Below are 16,523 nucleotides of genomic sequence, written 5' to 3'. Positions count from 1 at the left end.
CTCAGAGGGAAAACTATGATATGTCTTAAAACAATAGTGTGACATTTTGGAAATACGCTTATTTATTTTCTTACTGAAAGTGAAATAAGATCAACACTGCCCTGAGACTTGTACAGTAAATATTAGTCTACAGCCAGCAGCTGCAAGAAGCCTGTGAGCAGATTGAAGTCATAATGTTCACACCCCACCTTGGCACAACAAATCACAGCATCCAGAACATGAGTAACCTGAGGAAACACTTGCCAAATGAAGTAAGAAGATGAGAGAGGCACATTTTGGACTGCAGTGGTTTTTATACTTAAAGATGAGAGCAGCGCTAAATCACTGCTGGGAAAAAAGATGGCCCAACCCACTTCCTGGTGAACAAAAAGAAATGGCGCCAAGCAGAATAATATGTTGTATCATGCCTTAAAGCTGTCGTGTGTGTGTTGTGATCATGTAAGGGAGAAAATGTCTTATTCCTCAACGGGGGAAATATTTTGAGATAATACTGGACCTTTAATAGATATATACAGTTAGTGCAAGAAGTACTCTGTTACAAGAAAAAAGTACTTATTAAAATCTTACTTAAGTAAAATTACAGCATTAGAAGAAACAAAATATACTTTTAAAAGTACTTATCATGAGTAATGGCCCTTTTCAGAATCGATTATGATAGAGTACTGAAATGTGATTATTGATGCTTTCATTTACAGCGAATTTGAATTACTTTATGAACTGCTGCTAGACATCTTAACATATAAACAATGTCAACATTTCATGTATTAGTTGATTCATATTTTGTATTAGCTATTTGCTGAATAGTCCAAAGTAAGAAAGTAACTAACAAATACAAGTAAATAATACAACATTGGCTTCTTAAATGTACTGGAAGTATAAAGTGGAATACAATTGGAATACTCAAAATAATTTAAGTACAGTACTTGAAGAAATGTACTTTGTTACATTCAACCACTGAAATATAAATCAGAAAACTTACATAAAGATATGAAACTTTAAAAGTGTGTCCCTGGCAGTGGATCTGCTCATTACATTTTATATTAATTCAGGTAACATACTGCGTCTTTCAACCCAAAAAGGATTTAATTAAAGTTGGTGTCAGTGGAAAATACTAAGTATCTCATTGTTAAAAACCTGCATGCTTAAAGGTTTTTCCACCTCCAGCAAGAGCACTAGTTGTGAGGTCGTCACTGCAAACACTTTGAATCAAAACGAGTCAAATGTAAAGCAATGAATATTGAAAATATAATACAGCAGATCATAGGCTAGAGCAGAAGAATAGGAGTGCATCGGCATGCAAACTCATTAAGCCTTATACAAAAATGCTTTAAATGTTTTATACCTGTGTCACATGTGTAACCACATTTAATAATTAAGGCTGTGACATCCTGCTGCTTCTTTGATGATGAGCTGCATCTTACACTGAGCATACTCTGACGTTCTCTGGTATTAATGCTGTAGTTATTTATTCATACTGTACATTTCAACTCATGTTCTTATTCATATTATAGTTTTTTATTTTAAATATGTCAAATGTATTTATTATGATAAAGGTTCTTGTTTTTTCATGCAACTCATTTAATCATGAACCACAGTTTTTAGCATTTTAATTTGTAATTTGAATACACATTTATTGAATTTAAAAATTATTATTTAATATATATACATATTTTATTTTAGATATTTTTCTTTTCCGTTTTTACATATTTTAAAAAAAACATTTTAGTAGATTGGACATATTTTTACCCTTTTTATTTTTTTTATTTGAATCAATCTGTTTTACGGTGTTATTTTTTAACATTTCCCAATTTCCCCCGGGTATCAATAAATTATTCCTGATTTTGCACCTACTGTACTGCATCAGCATTGTCTCAATGGGGTACACTGTTTTAAATGTCAGCAAGGACAAAATGCATATGCAACAAAAAGTGTGATGAAACTGTCAGTAATATCAGCACTCACAGTATGTTCTGGAGCTGTATGGTGTCACAGTTATAACCGTACAGAAAGCCTAAGGACGCTTTCAACTCGATAAGAATGAATAGACTTTAGTTGGAATAAAAACCTGCAATCTAGTCAGGGCTTTTCAGAAGTGTCAAACATCTAAATTCATCACCAGTGACTGCACGCTTGTCTTCTCTTGTGCAATAAACTGAAACATACTTTATATTACAGATGCTGCAAACGTGCTTCAAAAACATAGACCATGCAGCATGGTGGGGAGCCACCACAGATCAGTGAGCAGCAGCATGAAGTCAGACTTATTTCAAATACAATTTCAAAAAGGCATGAACACAACCGTATAGATGAGGGTATACATATGTCACTTCCCTGTGTTCAGAACAACAACCTTTTGGGTGAAAAGGAGCCACAGAATGTACTGAAAATCCATGATTATCACAATTAAATGTTAGCCGTAACAAGAGGGTTACAGTAGACTAGCTTATCTCTATAACAAGCAAATAGACAATGGCTTCTAAAATTGGATAGCTAGAAAGCACTAGCTGCAGCAAGCTGTTTTTTGTTGATCAGCAACATAACTTTGTTCCTGATTGGCCACAGGATTTGGGCTATTAATTAATTAGCTACTTGTTATTATGCTAGTAAACCGCCGCTCAAATACGAGGGATGGCTTTTAACCCCAAAAAGAGCAGGGCATGATGATCACATTACATTCAGCTTATCCAAAGTGACTTCCGAAAGGTACCAAAAACCAGATCTGCTTCTTTCATCCATGCTAAGCTAATTATTTGCACCACTTAAAGTGTTTTTTTTAAATGAGCTTATTATCAGATCTGAATGAGAAATTAAAAGTGTATAATAATGGAAAATGACAGTAGAGTAGTTACCGGGGGGCTTCTGAAGATATAAAAATATGGTCCTCTCAGTGCCAGGAACTTGAAAGCTGAAGCTCTACCAGCGGCGCTACCCTCAGGGCTTTCACATGCCCAGCCCATGTGAACAATCTGCAAAGGATGACATTTATATGTTTACAATTGTTAGTACTTGCTCCATCATCAGACCAGAATAGCAGTGTGTGTACAGTCAGAGGTGTTGAGTTAAAGAACTACAGTACAGTGGTGCTGCAGTCCCAGCTGTGTGCAATGGTATACCCTTTTTTCTACCTCAGATTGACTTGGGGAGGTTTGTTAGCTTTCCTCAGTGTATCTTTACTGCATACACTGTACCGCTTCATCAGCTACACTTTTTAAACTAGATCTTGTGATCTATAATGCACATTTTCTCCCTGTCTCCTACCCGCCCAGCTGAGTGGTAAATAAGGATTCCAAAATGTTTCCAAGGTTGATGAAACCTGAGCTTGAGCGCTGCGATTGTACGCAGACGATGTTATGTTATCTTTACACCTGTATTACTTTTCCTGTATAAGATGTTGTGGCTGTGAGTGATGCATGAACAGAGAGTCCATTACACTTTAAATTAACGGTATGATTCTGGCCTCTCACAGCGTTTACTGCCTGTATCTCTACTAGAACTATCAATAAAAAGTAAAACAGTACATTTTCCAAAGGATGTGTCTGCATACCTGATCATCTGAAGAGCAGTATTTGTTGATGATCTTTATCTGTGAGATAAAAAGAATACACTTATAAGAAGCTGTTATATACAGTATATTATTTAGAAAGTCATCCTCACCCCTGAAAACACCTCAAAATAGTCATATCACATATTGACCAACCCTAATTATATATTTTTGCTGCTGCTTGACAAAACCTGGTATTTTAAGAAATGGTTTTGAATTTTTTCCGCCAAAAATGTACATATTGATGTTTTTTCAAATGTAATCACAATTTGAGTTCTAAGAAGGCAACTAATTACATTTTTATTTTGAATTCTGTGTTATGACCAAATTCAAGTATTTCCAGACTACAGCTAACTCTGGCACATTTTCAGAAATGTTGACTAATGTGCACTGTCCGTGTTTAACTCGGGGTGTTGTCTAAACCAGGTAACAGGGGTGCTGCGCCCTCTTACTTTCGGCATGTGCCCTCATACCAAAATGCAGATCTCCCCCATAACATTTTAAAGTGATGCCAGAAAACATTATTTCTGTTCGTCAAATTCGGTATAACTACACCAAAAATATGAAAATTGTGTCAAATAGAGCATAAGGCGGCATAGACAGCTTTGTTTTTATGGAGCTCCGACATTGCGTTGTTGTTTACGTCCACTGTGCCATCTTGTATACGGGCGTCATGTTCTTGCAAGAATCTAAATATCTTGTATACAGGATCGGCACCACAGTATTACCCTAATACTATGTTTCTAGAACAACCCCTGTAACTAATTTCTTATTTCTCTTATTATCTCAAATTATCTTGTATACGGGCGTCATGTTCTTGCGAGAATCTAAATATCTTGTATACAGGATCGGCACCACAGTATTACCCTAATACTATGTTTCTAGAACAACCCCTGTAACTAATTTCTTATTTCTCTTATTATCTCAAATTATCTTGTATACGGGCGTCATGTTCTTGCGAGAATCTAAATATCTTGTATACAGGATCGGCACCACAGTATTGCCCTAATACTATGTTTCTAGAACAACCCCTGTAACTAATTTCTTATTTCTCTTATTATCTCAAATTATCTTGTATACGGGCGTCATGTTCTTGTGAGAATCTAAATATCTTATATACAGTAAGTAATTTGAGATAATATGAACTGGATTCAGGTTACTTGAGAAGGCAGAACAAACACTTCAACACATCTACTATTAATTGAATAAAATTAAATGCGATAGTTCCAATATCAAATAACAAAATGTATTTGAAGACATTCCCTTGGAGCAGTTCCACATATTTATTTATTCATAGAAGTGTCTGTGTAGACTTCTTGCTAATCAACTAAACCTCAGAGTAATTAATGCACAAATATAGGCTGGCAAAACTAAACATGTCTTTACATTTTTGTATTTAAAAAAAAGAAAAAGAATCACCTTTTTTTATTTTAAAAGGTTCAGTTCCACCAAGAGGATTAATGTTTAACGTAATGTGAAACCAAGTTAAGGCTCCAAGAAGGTATAAAGTTAGGAGTCGCAGAAACATTTACCTCTTACTATGTATTTTTTCGGAGTTGATGTTGATAAAAAATGTTGCAAAGCCGTGCGAAACATTTTAATACTGAGGGACCCCTGCTGTGTCAGCATATCATACTCAGCATGGCGCCTGCTGCAGTCTCGCCTCACTTACGAAGTGAAGGTAAATTCTCACATGAAGAACTGTTACATAATTAGCCGCTAACAAGCTGCCCGGTTCTTTTCGTCTCGCTAAAAGAACATCAAACAGCATCCAGCAGTCTTCCAGATGACAGTCCTTTACATTAAAAACACACGAGGGACCCCGAGGCTGTTCGCCGCGTCTATTTAGAGGTTTAAGGTCATTAAAGCAAAAGTTCCGCTCCCTCCAAAAGCAGGCGCACAATTACATCCTGATTGGCCATTTAGCAATCACACTTCGACGTCCCTAATTACGTGATGCAGGCAGGAATTAATCACACTTTTTTTCTTTTTTTTACGGCAGCTGTGCAATCGACATACAGAACGTCTGTGTCCTTGGCGAAACTGCATCACATCATCAGTGCGATAATCAAAGTGAAATGGAGGAAATGAGAGTGCATATTGCGAATGACTACTTTGCAGTCATTAATTAGGTATGAGAGCAGCTCTTTTTGTCAGCAGAGGGGGGAGAGGTGCCACTGTGACTCAATAAGTGCTTGACGGGAAGGGTCTACTAAAACCATGCAACACTTGTTTACGTGTGTGTGAAAAAGCATCGGGAAACTGTGGGCAAAACATATTTCTACTTTTCTGTGTTGTCTTTCCTAAAATGACTTCCCAAGCGAGTAAATTACCCCGATGTTAAGCTACTGGATGTCATAGGTCAAATGTGAAAATCACAGCTTTCACCTTCAATAAAGACTCAGAGAAAGATCCCAAGAAGCCTTTAATGGTAAGAGATGGACTTACATTCTCTTGTGTCAACTCGTTGATATTTGTAGATATTGCTTGGAGCCAGTCGGTGCTTTCTGCTGCAGTGCAAAATTGAAGAATATTTGTGCTGGCTCCATCCAAGGCAAACACTTCAAAACAGTTGGACCTGGAGGAGAATGGAGGTCAGAATTAGATGGGAGGGGTGAAGAAGCTTCAAAGACATCATGCACAAAGTGAAGCTCAAGCTGCTCTAGTCACCCCGTAACGAAACTTAAAGCCAGGGGGTGGAGCACTTTTTTTTTTTTCCAAGGGTCATTTCAATTGTATATCATCCTTCAAGGGCCATACTAAATTATTAAGCATTCACCAGAGATGCAAAGTCCGGGGTCCTGACCGACCAATAGAAAGTATATTTCCGTCCTGGACAGCATGTTTTACAAAACCTTTTACAACAGAAAAAGGGTCATTCTTAGAAATCCTGACAATGCCGGATATACAGTATTTGTGTAGTCACCATTCACATTCTTTCTGTGGAAACTGTTCTTAGAATTTGATTTCAAGTCCATAACCCTTTATTGCGAAAATAACAACAAAAATCCTTGAATCCTATGATCGCGCAATCACAAAGCAAGTCCAAAAAATGTCTAACCTAGCAAAATTCAATAAACTGTAATACAAAAAAAAGTGATGATATATCCTTTTTATTTTTCCCTGCATAGCATCCCAAAGCGGTCTAAGAGATGTCAAATAAATACACCCCGCAGTTCATGTTGAAGAGCAACCCTTCACTAACCCAATAGAATTTATTTTCTTAACAGCACAAATTATTCTATTTTGGGTATTTTTCAGGATTAGGTCATGTCCTTGGACAGCTTTGAGGTTAGGCGCAATGTTTTTCTGACACAAGTGAATCCTTCACTAGAAGGGGTGTTTATTGGTCATCCAAAGGGGGGGTTACACTAATCAGTAGAACGTGATACTTTTTGACATTTCCATTTAAGTGCATTTGCACGCTGCTGACACTTTTAGCCTCAGAGATGCCATTAAAAAAAGGAAGCAATTTTATGCTATGGTCATCTAATCTGATGGGAGAATTTGTAACATTAGGGGACATTTTAAGACATGCTGAACATAGGCAGTGCATGTGAGTGCATTGTGGAGAAACGTGAGGTGAAGGTAAAAAAAACACAGACTATAGAAGGCATGGATGTGCAGTATGAAGAAGGAAATCCTCTAAGACAGCTCCTTAACCAAACAGTCACACACACACACACACACACACACACACACACACACACACACACACACACACACACACACACACACACACACACACACACACACACACACACACACACACACACACACACACACACACACACACACACACACACACACACACACACACACACACACACACACACACACACACACACACACACACACACACACACACACACACACACACACACACACACACACACACACACACACACACACACACACACACACACACACACACACACACACACACACACACACACACACACACACACACACACACACACACACACACACACACACACACCTACCTACCTCTAGGTCAGATGGTACAAAGTCAGCATTTATAACATATCCTCTGGTGAGCAAGACTTTCATACTGTATCTGAAACAGGCTTGTTAAAATCTTATGTTCCGCTGCCTGTGTACTGACCCAGCATCTGATCTTTACTGGAGTTAAATGTTGTTTTTTTTACTTAAAAAGGGTGAACATTCTTTATGTCAGTGTGCCTGACCCAATGTTGCTTAATGCTGTGATTTGTACAACTAAAAAGCATCACTAATACTAATAGTTTTTACATACTTATATAAGACTGAATCTACAGTATATCAGTTAGATCCCTTCAACTAAGGCGTTTCATTTTATTATCAAGATTCCACATTGAAGGAAAGGGCATCAACTGGCAGCGTATAATTGCCTCAGAGCGGACATTTATTCATTCACACAGTAGCAGCTGTGAAGATTTCTTGCTATTCAAAGATATCACAATAATCAAAGGCAGCATGTAATGCTCATTTTCAGGTTCATATTTGTGTTTTGTGTCTCTACTGTGACATATCTCCAAGCTTTAATGTTCAGAAAGCTCTTTATTTTACCCTTTTCACCCTCTGTCTGAAACCAGAGCCCAGTCTGCTCTGATTGGTTAGCTGGACCACTCTGTTGTGTTTGGTCAACTGCTTAGAGATGTTTGGGAATTGTCCCGCCGTGTTGTACCACTAGCCAATAGAAGCATGAGTGTTACATAGAGATGTCACTATTTTACGTAAGTAAACAAAGGAATCCAATGTTTCAGGAAGGGGGGGTAGGGGGAGATACTAAAAATCATTTTATCCTTTGCAGATCATTTACATCCATAAAAACCTGTATAACACACTACAGAATAGGGAAAACCTCATAATGCACTACTAATAACTATTTAACATAGTATTTCTTTACATGGTTATAATAATAGGCTGTTTTTTTCATATGCATCGCAGAATTGTATAATAAGTCTCATTTAATTATATATATATATATATATATATATATATATATATGCCACAACAGGTTCTTCCTTAGACTAGACTTATCTAACTAATGAAATTCACACCCAGCTGCTAAAATGTTGACTTCCTTAGAGAGACATGGCTGTCTCTTTAACTTTTGTTATGTTTAGCTTATAATTACCATTTATGCAAGTTGTCGGCCGTCTGGCCAACATTGACCCCACTGTTAAGTAAATTGCTTGGTTGTATGCAGTTTGCCCCTCTGGCCAAATGTTTTCCAATACCCTGTAATGTAGAATTTGATTGGCTGTTCCCCTTCTTCCTTCCCTTTAAGAATCTGGTTTAATGTTTGATCGGGGCCAGATCCTGCACTACTCTGGTTGTGCAGGTTATCTGGCCTCCAGCTGGAACTTGATTCTGTTAGATGCTCTACTTTTATTAAATAACACAACTTTGATTTGAAGCTTGTAAATGTGTTCTTGTCTTACCAGAAGGTGATAAAGTGGTGAATTTCCACAACAATATGAAGGTCACATTCAACAGAAGGAAGATGTCACACATGTTAAATGTAGTGTGAGTGATGCAGTGATGACGTTTCTTTGAAGGCAGACCCGGATGTTAGCATCCTAAGGGCTCCCTCAACCAAAAGCAATGGGATTTTTCCATTGGATGTTTCCATATAGGAGAAAACAAGATCTGTGTCAAACAAACATTTATGAAAATGACATGTTTTAGTCAGCATGTAATCTTCACATAGACACTACTTTATGTTTTTGAAGTGTCAATGCTATTGACAGAAGAAAAAAAGGGCATGCAGTAATGGGGGAATGTTCAGTGAATGAAGAGCTCCAAAGGCAGAGATTAATCAAAGTGACAGACAGCTGGCGGATCACTGTCAGGAGAACACAACCCTGTCAGACGTAGCTGCTAAAGCCTTTCCACCTTCAGTGAGCAGGACTGGAATCCTCAGTGAGAGAAGGATGCAGGGAGCGGGGGATTCTTTCATACATCTGCACCACTCCCCAAGGCACTCACTACTGTGCCTCGCCTACTTTTGTTTTTAGATAGATGGTTGTAGTACATTTTTTTAACAGACAATAAAGTCAGAGTTTTTAGTTTGCTTTATTTTAATGTATTGAAAGTTAAGATGGTAATATTGGCTAATCACTTTAACTAAATTAAACTTAAAGGGTCCCTTTTATGCTTTTGGAGGTTTTCCATTTCCTGTAGTGTTGTATACATTTTTGTGCATGTAAACGGTCTGCAAAGGCTAATATCCCTGTGTTACCTCCAGAGGAAATTTCTCTCCCACATACTCCCCCCCTGCCTGAAACACCTCCATTGGACACCTATGTTTAATTCCATAAACACAGTGACATCACTATGAAACACTCAAGCTTCTATTGGCTAGCGCTCCAACACATTGATATATATTGATATACTGGGCTCTGGTTTCAGACAGAGGGTGAAAAGAGGTGGTTAAAGAGCTTTTTGAACATTAAAACATGGAAACACGTCATGGTAGAGACACAAAATACTAATATGAATCTGAAAATGAGCAGAATACTGTATGTCCTCTTTAATTTTATCCACTAAATTGATCTGAGGTTCAAAAACGGTTATAGCTACATAATCCAGTTTAGCAAACTGAAAATGGGTTTGGTTGGATTTCTTCTTTTTTTTTTAAAGAGTAAATTCAATATAGAAAATCTTTAAAATGATATGGGTTTAGTTGGAATTTAGAACATTTGAGAAAACTCTATTCAAAATGATTTAGCTAAAAATGTCAATGTAATACGGCTGAAATTAAAAATATAATCAAGTTGAATTTACTTAATATCTGTGTTCAAATAAATTGGTTTAGTGCAACTACTTATATAAATAAAATAAGGTAAATTAAACAAAAATAACTCTTCTGTGTACATGGGAATATTTTTTTGGTTCTGTCGTTATTTATGATATGAATGGCAATGGGAGGAAACATGGCATGTTTTCCAGTTAGTGAAGCAAGGAAAGCTTTAGGCTATATAGTTTTCAGCATAATTTATGATGGAAAATGTGTTTTCTTTGGATTCCCAATGCAATTGAATTTTATATCGATGGAATGATTATAGTAACACTGAAATAAGAACAGACTGCATTATCAAAGCCTGATATTACCACATAACTAGGATTGTATGCAAATGACTGCATGCTTTAAGATAATAAACCATTTAATTTGCAAGTTCCCTTCCCTTTTAAATGGATTCGCTTAGACAGCTTAAACAAAAGGCTGAGAACATCTCACTGTCAGACCGAGGAGCTGGTCTGACATCTCGGCCTTGCCAGGAGAATCTGTACACGGAAAGGAAAGAAGGTCTGCGCTCTGATTTTTTTCTGTCAGCCTTCCACGTGTTCTTGTTTCAAGAACATGAACAAAGGAACAAGTTCAACCTCATGGAATGCATTTAAAAGAGAGAAAAAATCTTTGGGAAAACTATTTGTCAGGCCATCTGGGATCCTCCGTACCAGCCAGGATCACTTAAAGAGAGTATAATCTATCAGACACTAACAACACAGTCTGCAGTCACTAGATGAGTCAACAATTCCTTCCCAGCAACACTAATAGTAACTATTCATGATTATACAGTATATTACAAAGCACAACCTCAACAAGGAATGACCTTAAGGTACTTTTTTTGTTTAAACAATGGGAAAATGAACTTTTCTTGAATAATTCCAATAACGTTTTGCTAACTTATATGGTCAAAAATTCATAACCAACTCAAACTACTTAAAAGAATACATATGGAAGATTGAAATACAGTATTTTAAGACACCCAAAATTCTAATTTCACTAGAAAAGAAAATGTAGCTTCGAAAGAATGTGGAACAGAAGGAAAACCAAAGTACAGTTTTAGGTGGCCGCTTGGAAATATCTATAAGCGAAATGTCGGGTATTTCTTCAAGAACCCACTTTTACCATTAATTGGGAAAATACCAGAGGAAATAAAAAAAATAAAAAACACTTTCTTATACGTTCAAGTTGCAATTATTAAACACTGACAAGGAGCTGGTTAAAAGATAATAATTCAATCAACTCAGTATGAAAGAATCTGGTAAATGAAATGTATGGAATGGAAAATATAACTATGAGTATTTTAAATCAAGTTAATATAGCCAAATTTCCTTCATAAGTGATGAAGCCGATCCAAATTGTAGCCATTTCATTCTAGTGAATCATTTTCTTAAAACTTGACTTTACTGTATAAAATGAGCTGCTGTGAGCTTTAGGTTTAACGCACCCAAAACATCAGACCTGGGGCATCCATAGGATGTAAAGGTTCACATTAACAAATTGACAAATGGTAATGAACTTTCAGATACTGTACACCATCGGGGAGATTGGTCAAGTTTAGGGTATAAAAACTCCACAAGTCTCAGTTTTAGTTTTGTAGCTTTGCCATATATTTCACATTGCTATTTATTACTTATTATATTGTGTTTGTCATAGAAAAATTACAAATGTATTTAACAACAGATCATAACAGTACTCAAGATCATAAAGGAAAGTGCAAAGTGTGCCAATATGAAGGGAAGCAAAATGATCTATGAGTACATAATGTACTAATAATGGTTTAAAAGTTAAGTGTGGAACGCTGGACACTTCTCACAACGAATGATTGCCATTTTTGCTCTGTCACAGAAGTGTGAATGTAAGTTCTACTCAAGGTTTTGTATTTTTATTTTAAGTAACATACTTATAATCTGGTGTTAAAAAGAAGCCACCGTACAATTTTGTAGGGTCAATTAAGCAGTCTGTAATGATTTGGTACCACAAACCATTGTTGCCAGTTAGCAAGTTAATTAGCTACTTGTCGGTGCCTTGTTAGCTAACTAGCTAACAGTTGTGATAGTTAATTCCAGTGAGGGCACAGCAGTTGTGTGAAATTTGAGACAACAGACGGCGTACAGAGAGGAGGTCAGAGCCCTGACATCTTGGTGCCAGGACAACAACCTCCATCTCAACGTCAGCAAAACAAAGGAGCTGATTGTGGACTACAGGAAGAGGCAGAGAGAGGCACACACACCCATCACCATCGACGGGACTCCTGTGGAGAGAGTCAGCAGCTTCAGGTTCCTCGGGGTAAACATCAGTGAGGACCTGACATGGACACATCACACCAGGGTGATATCGAAGACGGCTCGACAGCGGCTCTTCTTCCTCCGCAGGCTGCGGAAGTTCAACATGGACTCCAGGATACTCTGCAACTTCTACAGGTGCACCATCGAGAGTATCCTGACTGGCTGCATCACCGCCTGGTATGGAAGTTGCACCGCCCTCAACCGTAAGACTCTACAGAGGGTGGTGAAAACTGCTCAGCACATCACCAGGACGGAGCTGCCATCCATGGAGGACCTCTACACCCAGCGGTGTAGGAAGAAGGCCGGTAGGATATTAAAGGACCCCCATCACCCCAGCAACAATCTGTTCTGTCTGCTGCCGTCTGGCAGACGGTACCGCAGCATCCGGACCAAGACCACCAGACTCAGAGACAGTTTTATACCACAGGCTATAAGACTACTGAACTCCTGAGCTGTGTGAATGTCTACTCACATCTGTTTATAGTACACACATACATATATATATATATATATATATATATTATATATATATATATATATATATATATATATTATACACATCTGCCATACATATCTGTTTATAGTACACATATCTATATATTATACATATCTGCCATATACATCTGTTATACATAATATATGCATCTGTCCATACCTCCTCATTCAACAGTGTAAAGTATTTAAATACTTTCAATGTATTCCACATATGTATATATTTCACATCCTTAAATCTTTATTGTTGTTATTGTAAATATTCTTCTCTCTTTTTGCACTATTTTATTTATCTTATTTGCACCATGTATGTTGAGTTGTTGGAGGAGCACGCGACATAAGATTTTCATTGCCAACATATACGCTGTATCTGCTGTGCATATGACAAATAAAACCTTGAACCTTGAAACCTTGAAACAACATTACATGGTCAAAATTCACACACTACATTAGCGTTCACAGTGCCCAACATGGCAGTGAACTAAGGGAAGTATCCTGATTGAGACTCAGCATTAGTCTTACAGTGTTGCTCTAAGATCATCTGGTCAAAGTTTACTTGTTGACCCCTGTTAACATCTACCTGGATCTGATCTGTGTTTGTGCATTCTGATACTGCCGTGTCGGCCCCGCACTGCCAAGAAAACTCAGATATTGACGTGCACTCTGCCTGCAGGGCTATTTATTGACAGCTATTCCTGATGTTTGTTTGGGTTTAGTCAGACTATGAGCTTCAAATCTCATCAATACATTTCTTCAATATTTCACTCTGCACTTAAACTGTTTATTGGACTGCGTGTTGATTTATCCAAATGTAGCCCAGAGGTAAAACGGAAGTCCTTACTGAGGTTATAGACTGCTACGGATGGACAGCAGCTGCTATACTGTTAGCCAAAGAAGCAACACAGTAGTAGAAAAGTATAGTAAATTGTGTCGTAGCTTTATAGGGTTTTTTCTTTTGTGCTTATGCTGACCATAAAATAACCCCAATACATTTTGTCTAAATCGCCCCTGCCACAGAGGACACTAATGTCTTTAGTAAAGGTGAATCTAAAGCTTTAGATTTCAGCAGCCTTGAGCGGACCAGCAACAAAAAATAGTTGTTATTGTAATTATTTTGTTCTTCTGTAATCTCAACAACATTTCAGCTCCATGGAAACATCCTTCTACAGTACAGCATGTTGCCTTATCATGGGCAGCTGCCACAATTGGGTGATACCTAATGAGACATCCAATAAACAAGTTTAATACACATTTCTAATTAACTCAGCAAAGCAGAGTTCCATTATTTATTTATCGTCATGTACCTGCATTTCTTTAATTGTGCAACTAGACACACCCTGCTCAGTCAGAGTGTGTGAAGTGATTACGAGAAAGGTGAATTATTTCCAATTTGTATAAAAAAACAATTAGAAAAGATTAAATTATATATTTAATTAGCCTCCCTGTTTGCTTTAAACCATCCATTGTTACCAAGACCATAAACAAACGGTCTAAATAAGGTAGATTTTAGACTGGAAAAGCGTCAAAGAGGTAAAAACGTGTTCATCTATTCTCGTCAGACTTTCATAATGACAATTCTGGAATTAGTGTCCGTCATTAGTCTAGCCTGCACAAATAGAGTGGGCTGGAATAATTAAATGTGATTCAGCCTTGTGAATAATATGCTCTATAGGAAGCTATGACTGCTGTATCATCTGTAATTCTGTAAAATTGTTCAGCGCCAAGGTTGATTTTTGTCTCAGTTGAGAGGATAAAAATGCTTAAACAACTGGAAATCTATAAAAGGATACACTTACAAACACCCTAAAGGGACAGGCATAAAACGCTAATGCATTAACAAGTTTGACCGGTGTTCACAGTCACACCTTCTCTCACGGCTGAAGTGACCTTTTAAACCGTTTATGCCTGTGCATAGATATTGGCTTTAACGTCCCTTCACTTAAATGAGGAGCGCTCACTAAGCCAACAACTGTGCTCAGTGAACTGTGTTACCTCGGAGGTGAATTATATCACGCAGGATTACCCTTACCTTAATTTATCGGTGCCCGCTTTGTATCTGGAGACTCTGGCCATCAGCAGGGGCAGGGAGACGGCATCCAGCCAGCGCTTCTCGTACTTTGGTTCATTAGCTGAGGGCGAAGGGGGCGACGGAGCCTGCGTGGAATACATACACAATGCGATGAGCTTCCTGCTTCTTTTGATCATCCACAATCTGGTCTCGATGAAACACTTGCACCATTTACATGATCAAAGAAATCCTTCCATAACCAGCTATACAGAAGAAAAAAGAAAACATTTTGACACTGAGAATTGCTTTAAGGATAACACCTGCACCTTTAATCATTATAACCTTATTAAAATCGTGACCTGCTCCTGTGTACGCTCAGAGGCCTAATTCCAAACAGACCCCTACACCCTCCCACTACGTGGACCCTGGCTGTTGTCTAACTCTCAGCTGAATGAGGCTCCTTCTTTAAGGAGGATAAATGCATCACCCCTGTCAAGGAAAATAAGGCACTGTCCTAACTTTTCATACCCATGGTTTGAAATCAGCAACTTTCAGTTTATAGCAATTACAATAGAACTCTATTTTACAATCTGGACGTTTTATTATTAATCTAGATGTCTTAGTATTGAAGTGAGAGTTTGTGATCATTCTATACTTACAGTGCTGTTTTGTAACATCCATTCAGCTTTCCTGTCATTTATTATGCGCTTTCTTTAAGTTGGAGGCTGTAAACACATTGGCAAATCTTGGGGCAAATTCCTCTCTCTCCAGCAGAAACAGGAAATATCGAAACTGTTCTTGATCATAGTTAAGAATTTCTTAACTTCTCGGAAAAAACTCAATATAGAAAAAAGAAAACGAAAAAAAAGTACAAACATGGAGCTTATATTTGTTCACCTCTTCTCGTTTTAAATCTGAATTCATTTGGATAAACACAAAGCAAGGCTTATTCCAAAAAGCTGATTCCAAAAAAGGGGGACCAGAAAGGGTACCATATCAAACCACAAAACAAAGAAAAACTATCAAACACTGGCCAGGGGGGCACAAGGAACAGGCACAGAAACATCGACAGGACCAGGCAGGTAACGACTACCGAACAAGGACCATAAATGAAAGACAAGACTAAATACATAGAAGGGTAATCACAGGACAAGACACAGCTGGGGAGGGGAGGAGAAACACAAGTGCAACAGGTGATCACAATGAGACAATCAGACACAGGAGGGCAAACACAGGAAGAGGCACCAGACAAGACACAAGGAGGAAGATACATTTCAAAATAAAACAATCTACAAAACCCAATAATCAGGACAGCTTGGTGTTCTGTGTTAAAGGTCCCCTATCATGCTACTTTTCAGGTCCATATATGTATTTTGCTGCTCCACTTTGACATGTTTA

At 37.7% G+C, this 16,523-nt stretch overlaps 1 protein-coding gene across 2 annotated transcripts in view; it reads right to left on the bottom strand.

Annotated features, from left to right (window-relative positions):
- The window catches only part of sntg2 (syntrophin, gamma 2), an 81,601-nt gene that overhangs the window by 25,363 nt on the left and 39,715 nt on the right, over window positions 1–16,523 (bottom strand). For both annotated transcript variants that reach the window (XM_063908206.1, XM_063908204.1), the window contains 4 exons: window positions 15,147–15,271; window positions 5,990–6,119; window positions 3,545–3,583; window positions 2,850–2,966 (listed from right to left, as the gene is read on the bottom strand). In XM_063908206.1, coding sequence (XP_063764276.1) covers window positions 2,850–2,966; window positions 3,545–3,583; window positions 5,990–6,119; window positions 15,147–15,271 — 411 coding nt within the window. The remainder of the gene's footprint in view (window positions 1–2,849; window positions 2,967–3,544; window positions 3,584–5,989; window positions 6,120–15,146; window positions 15,272–16,523) is intronic.

This window comes from Eleginops maclovinus, chromosome 19, assembly GCF_036324505.1.
Source record: "Eleginops maclovinus isolate JMC-PN-2008 ecotype Puerto Natales chromosome 19, JC_Emac_rtc_rv5, whole genome shotgun sequence".
Classification (NCBI taxonomy): Eukaryota; Metazoa; Chordata; class Actinopteri; order Perciformes; family Eleginopidae; genus Eleginops; species Eleginops maclovinus.
The sequence above is the reverse complement of the archived record's forward strand: the minus strand, read 5'-3'. Positions and strand labels throughout refer to the sequence as shown.